Source organism: Triticum urartu, chromosome 3 (assembly GCF_003073215.2).
Source record: "Triticum urartu cultivar G1812 chromosome 3, Tu2.1, whole genome shotgun sequence".
NCBI lineage: Eukaryota > Viridiplantae > Streptophyta > Magnoliopsida > Poales > Poaceae > Triticum > Triticum urartu.
This window is the reverse complement of record NC_053024.1, coordinates 51,699,999-51,706,325: the sequence shown is the minus strand read 5'-3', so window position 1 is coordinate 51,706,325 and position 6,327 is coordinate 51,699,999. Positions and strand designations below refer to the sequence as shown.

Here is a 6,327-nt window from a genome sequence, read left to right as displayed (position 1 = left end):
AGCCATTGTCCACTAATAGTAATTCAGAATTTTTCATTATCATATATCATTATGATAGAAAGGATATGTTTTTCAATATCACTTGAATTTAGTCGTGATGGCATATTTTTCTTGTGCGGCTGCTGCCGTGATGAATCAAAGATTCTGCCAATGTTGCTTTTGGTGTCTCTCGGTTCATTGTTTCGATGAGTGGGTGTTAGAATTGACAGTTCAGTATAAACTTGAGCTAGTTTCGGATCAGCATACACAATCCCTATATCATTAATTAAACAAACACATACTGTATAACATAATCAGCCATGCAACACATAGTAGGACCTCACGAAATGGTACTGGAGTCCCATCGGTACTGATGGGGCAGTAAGTAGTGGCGGTTCTAATGTCGGTCTGAAGAAGACGTTCATCTTCTCCATTGGGGAGCCCTTTCAGGCGACCAAAATAACCTGGGTGATGCATGAGTACCACTTACTTACGTGAATGGGGGTATAGTAAGAGCACTTCAGGTAGTTCACACAAGTGGCCTCGCAAGAAAAAAGGCAACCCAGATCTACACGCGAAACTGCTTTTTCAAATTATGCAGTTTTATCTACGGTTTATGTTCGGCCACGTTAGTTTCGACCCGCAAACGAGATCTTCGTAAAATTGCAAACGTGTTTTGCGGGTCGAGATTTCGCGAGGTCTGCTAAAGTTGCTCTAACTCGCCGGAGTAATCGCCTCCCGCGACCAGAGGCTTCTCGTACATGACTGATTTATTTTTTTGAGGCAATCGTACATGGAAAACGAGAGATGAAGAATGGAGGCTTCGGCCCGTGAACCCAACCGGCCCACGCGTCGTCATTTGGATTCCTTCTTAGCCCACCCTCAGAGTTTCTGCGCGCTCTGAACTGAAGAGAAATCAGTCGTGTCTCGGTGACAGTCGGATTGCTCGCTCCCGCCGCGTTACGGCGTGTTGCCGCCATGGCGATGGCGACTCTGGGGATTTCAAATCCGACTCCGGGAAGAACTTGGAGCGTGACCGCCACGCCACGACGGCCATATTATCCCCCCACCCCAGCTGATTCTTTCGCGCTTTTCCTCTCCACCTTTTTTGTTTGGTCTGACCGCATCGATCGTACGCGCTTCAGTTCTTGATCCACTGCCATCAGGCGGCGACGATGGCGCTCGCGCCCGGCTCCAGCGGCGCCTCCGTACGCTGGCCGCCGTCCTACACCGCGGTTGCGCGCTCACCTCCGTCCCACTGCGGCCACATGCTGGGCGCCCCCGTCTACCTGGGCTTCCGCGTCGACGGTGAGTGCCGCAACCCGTCGTTTGCCAACTACTACTACGAGGACGTCGAGGAGGACACGCCGCCGTCGTACTCCCCGGGGGCCCCCTCTCCTCCATCCCAGTGCGGCCTCATGCTCGGAGACCCCTTTCCCCCGAGCTTAGGCGGCCGCCGCGGGTGCCACAACCCGTCGTCTGCCGACCACTACGAGGAGGACATGACACCGTCGTACACCCCGGGTGCGCCCTCGCCGCCGTCCCATTACGGCCTCATGCTGAAGTCCACGGACGCCGCCTTCTTTCCGGGCTCCGGCGTCGGCAGCGAGTGCCATAGCCAGTCGTCTGTCCAGCGCAACGAGGAGCACACGCCGTCGAGCTCTCCCCCGCTCGCGAGCTCCAAGGATTGCACTCCGTCGAGCCCTCTGCCGTCGCCGGGCTATACTCCGTCGGACACGGAGTCGTGCACGTCGCCGTATTACACACCATCGACCCCGACGCCCAGCACGCCGGCTCCGTCGCCCCTGGTGTCCGAAGCCGAGTCATCCACGTCTGCACCGCGCCGCCGCCACCATCCGTACCAGAGGAGTGGCGCCAGCAGAATCAACCGCGGAGGACGGCAGCAGACCTTGAGATATTGACATCTTATAACAGGAGTGCGATATTGGATTCTCTTTTGTATAAATTTTGCATTGTTATGCATTTGTTTATTCCTTTGGCAAATCTATATATTAGCAATATATCTGTACAACTTTTGTTGAGGATGTGGGATTGTTCTTGGTTATTGCTTCTCGTTTTTCATGGTCGGAGCAGATCGATGCAAATTGCAATTCCTACGTGAATCAATTTGTTGAAAATCACCTCCAGCAATTGTCATGCTCTGTGACTGTGTGATGTCTGAGAGTTTGTTACACGACCAGATTTTACTTTTTGTAAGAAATTAGAGAAACAATCTCCCTTTCTAACACAACCATCACATGGCAGATATCATAGCATCCATATGTATTCTAGATAAATAAAACACATTCTGCACTAATCCTTCGACATGCATCTACAAAAAGCTCACAGGATACATCACTCATTCACACTTCATCCTGTCAATACAAAATGTCTCTACATCTACAGTTTGATCACTACATTGTTGGTTTGCTACTTCCTACATCCTTTGTCCAACACATTGTCACCTCTTTGTTTTCATGGGGTTCCGAATCATGTATAAGGGATACAGCAGAATAAAAATGCATCATGCCTTCGTGCCACCCCCACCTGCATGGATCAAGAATACCAGGTTTGCCGGGGAGAGTTACCAGCGCCATATTAGTACAAAATTTTCCATAAATTCAGTTCCAAAGTTGCAAGCTTTGATACTCCCACTAGAAGGCTAAGAAATCAGCAAGCAGAACTACATGATTATTTTCTAAGATTCCACAACTTGTCATGATGTGAAAGATTATTAAGGCGATCTCCAACGCTATCCCCTAAACCCGACATAGTATTCGTCCATGTGAGGCATCCGCAAACATTGATATGGCAGCCGGCCGTCTAACCCTAACCATCAAACGTCCGGATATATTTCAAACGGAATTTGAATAGACCCGACAAATTTCATGCAAACCAGGCGTTTCCATTTAAAGTGGACCAAATTAATTACATTTTTGACATATTTTGTCCGGACATACGGCAGCCGGCCAGTCGGAATGCCAACACCACCGACACCGGTGGCGGTGGAAACTTCTCTGCCATGACGATGTTGAACTGCACATGAACTTTCCCCATGGTGAAGCTGGCATGGATCCGCGTGAGCGCGGACTCCGGCTCATCATTGGGCATCGTCAGGTCATCATCGCTTACCTCCGGCAAGCTTGCCTCAAGGCCGGCCAACTCGTGCTTCTACTACGGAGGAGGAACGAAATCAGAAGTGGTGATAGATTATGTGGTATTAGCTTTGACCCGTGAGACAACCTAACATCTGTGCTAGCCGCTGCCATCACCACGGCTTTGAAATCTACTCCCTATGTAAAGAAATATAAGAGCGTTTAGATCACTACTTTAGTTACCTAAATGCTCTTGTATTTCTTTACGGAGGGAGTATAACTCGCGTCAACAAAGAGAGTGGCTTAGGTGTTGAAAGATGGTTTGGTCGGAGTTGGGGGAAGCGGTTAGGTCACTTGCGCCCTGTTTATCACATCAGATGCATTTTGCATGAATGCTCCATGATTCGTCTAGCCACGTCAAACTAACATTGGGCACAGTTGACAGAACGGTGCAGAACTTTAAAATGTCGAAACTAGAACAACTTACTTGAATAGGGTAAAAACTAGAACAATTTTTATATGAAATATAGCACGAAATGTCCCAAAGGAGTAAAAATCGGATAAATGCAATCAGTACCAAGTCAATCATGTCTACCTCCTTGCTCTCGTAAATATGATATGTCAAAAAAGGTATCTAAAATTCTAAAATAGCGAGCACCAAGTAATATCCGATTAACTTCCTCAGGAGCTTCTCTCTAGTCTCTAGCGGCGAGCCTTCTTCTTCGGCAGGAAGACGTCTGTCAGGACGGTCTCCGACTTGAGGGAAGCAACGAGTATCTCCAGCGCCTACATTCAAAAATCCAAAACACACAAAACAAAAAATCAATCATCAATCAATCAAGTTAAGCAAAATCACAATATAAATAAGTTCATAGGGTCTTGAAATAAATTAGAGCACATCACACACCTCTTCTTTGCCGATTTTTACAGTCTTTTGCTGCAGTGCACTGAGGTCCAGGGTGCCAAGCTCTGTGATGCCCAACAACGAAATAGTCGTGAAAAAAGATGCCGGAGTCACCGAAAGGTCGTCCCCAATCGTGTACGTGGATGTAGGTAGTGACGTGGCTGTTGTTGTTCCAACAGGGTCAGGGGCGAGTGTCGTTGCGTTGTTGAGCTGCGCACTCAGTAGCTGTTGTAGGCAGGAGAGCGTAGCTCGGCCGACAGCCGGGCTGAGACGCCGCTCTTTAATCTTGTATTTCGCGTCCAGTTTCTCCGCGCTGCTGAGCACGTTGCCAAGGCTACCGCCCATGCGATCCTTTGTCAACAGGTTGACAACAGTGCCAAGCGGCAGGGACAGGAGACCGGTGAGGAACTCCACGACATCGTTGCCTGCCTCTGCGAAGCACACCTTCTCAGACTTGGTGTCGATCAGGACTCAGGAGCTTCATCGATAACTACATAGTAGCCACATTTTCATGTTATAGTTTGATTCAAACCTTCTTATGAGCAACACTACTAAGGGCATTTCTAATCGATCCCCTAAAAGCTAGTGAAGTATCCGGCGGAGTAAAGTTAGTGGAGTAAATTTTTATAAGCAACACTACTAACTGACAAAAAGAATGCATTAGTAGAAAAAAATGATTTTCCAAGAGTTGGAGCAGATAGCGCAATATCATTTTTCTAGAGTGTAACCCAAAATCTTTGTGCCAGATACAATTCCAGATTAGTGACAAATATCTATAAATATTACTTGTAAATGGATTATTTGTGTAATATGTATAAAATATAAAAATGGCGAGACCAACCAGATCTACTTTCAAAAATTCATAGCAAGCAAATTGCAAAGATTCATCCACTTAAATTTGGAGCTTCAATATGCAAAATTTATGGTTAAGGAGGTAGTAATGTATACCTGAAACATCACTGGCTCCTCAAAATACTCCTCGTAAGAATAAGCAACAATACCCCGGCTATAATAAACTGTACATGCAGATGCAAAAAAATAAAATCAGTTAAAGCTTAGACTGCTACAACAAAGCTCAATCTTGAAAGGGTGAGTTTTACATTAGATTGAGCTCGGCTCAAAGGATCTCAGTGACTATCCAGCAAGGCATGCCCTACACTCATAATTTCAGAAAGAACTAGTCCATCTAGTACTAGCCAGGCTTGATCTAAGTGCATGTACATCAATCAAACCATATAAAAGATTGGCACGACATTAGTTGATGGAGCCAACATTACAAACACAATAGATAGTTTCACTACCACATTAGTAGATCTAACTAGCGTATGGTTACCGAACCTAAACAAACATGCTATGATCAACCTTTAATATCCCTGTATCGCTCTACACCTACGTACCTCAAACCGCACATGCATCACCTCTGAAACCCATCAAATAAAGCCCTCACGAATCCTAGCAGATGACAGTTAGACGAATATGAACATGAAGCAAAAGGTAGCAGAAGGCGGTGGTGAGAGAGGAAATCGCTCACCTTCACAGTGTTGGAGTCAATTGCAAGAAACCACCACATTTGTGGCTAGGTTTGCAGAAAACCACCAAATCGTTAATCCGTTGCAAAAAGCACCGCAAAATCACTTAAGTCGTTGCAAAAAGCACTGATCGGGTGATTTAGCCCGTTTGATCACTTTCTGACAAGTGGGGCCTGGCTGTTAAGAGCTGACTTGGCAAAACATTGACACACACACCCCCTAGACCTTTTAAAAAGTGCAATCAGCCCCCTCGGTGTGGACAACCTCAGCGCACTGGCCCTGCTGTCCGATTGGCACGGCGGCGCCGTCGTCGGCGTCGGAGACGGGTACGGCCGCGGTAGAGGACAAGGAGGCGGCCGAGGTGTGCGCATTTTCGAGGCGTTGGCCTGCCGGTGCTGCAGCGATGTGGAGCACGCGTCGGAAGCCGAAGCAGAGGAGCGGCAGCCTCCTCTGATGTGGTCGGCAAAGAGAGTGGAGGGGGAGGAGGCGACGAGCTCCACCTGCTCGACAAGCCATTCCCGTCGCCCTCCTCCATTGAAGAGGATGAGCTCGAGCCGGAGGCCGCTCTGGCGCTGCCACGACAGAAGCACTCGCGGCGTCTGCCCCATCGAGGGAAGGCAGCGGGTGCGCTTCCAGCGGCGGCGACAGGAGCCAGTGGGGGCGGCGCGGTGACTGGATCCGGTGGCGGCGATGGGAGCCAGTGGGGCGGCGCGGCGACGGGAGCCAGTGGGGGCGGCGCGGCGACGGGAGCGGGTGGGGGCGGCGCGGAGACGGGATCCGGTGGCGGCAACGGGAGCCAGTGGGGGTGGCGCGGCGACGG

The 6,327-nt window shown here is 48.9% G+C and overlaps 1 protein-coding gene across 1 annotated transcript; it reads right to left on the bottom strand.

The window, feature by feature from the left end:
* Positions 1–3,561: 3,561 nt before the first annotated feature.
* On the bottom strand, positions 3,562–6,115 carry LOC125546640. The gene is made up of 3 exons (XM_048710818.1): positions 5,782–6,115; positions 3,982–4,448; positions 3,562–3,860 (listed from the first exon to the last, which is right to left on the bottom strand). Exons 1-3 carry the CDS (start codon positions 6,113–6,115, stop codon positions 3,777–3,779), a joined length of 885 nt encoding a protein of 294 aa, XP_048566775.1. The 3' UTR covers positions 3,562–3,776.
* Positions 6,116–6,327: the final 212 nt, after the last annotated feature.

What these genes read in the sequence shown, in the direction of transcription:
- LOC125546640 (XM_048710818.1), bottom strand. Translation starts at nt 6,115, where the DNA reads ATGGGGCAGACGCCGCGAGTGCTTCTGTCGTGGCAGCGCCAGAGCGGC. An exon ending in CCAATCGGACAGCAGGGCCA is followed by an intron (nt 4,449 to 5,781) that starts GTGCGCTGAGGT and finishes GAAGCTCCTGAG; the next exon opens with TCCTGATCGACACCAAGTCT. An exon ending in TAAAAATCGGCAAAGAAGAG is followed by an intron (nt 3,861 to 3,981) that starts GTGTGTGATGTG and finishes TTTTGAATGTAG; the next exon opens with GCGCTGGAGATACTCGTTGC.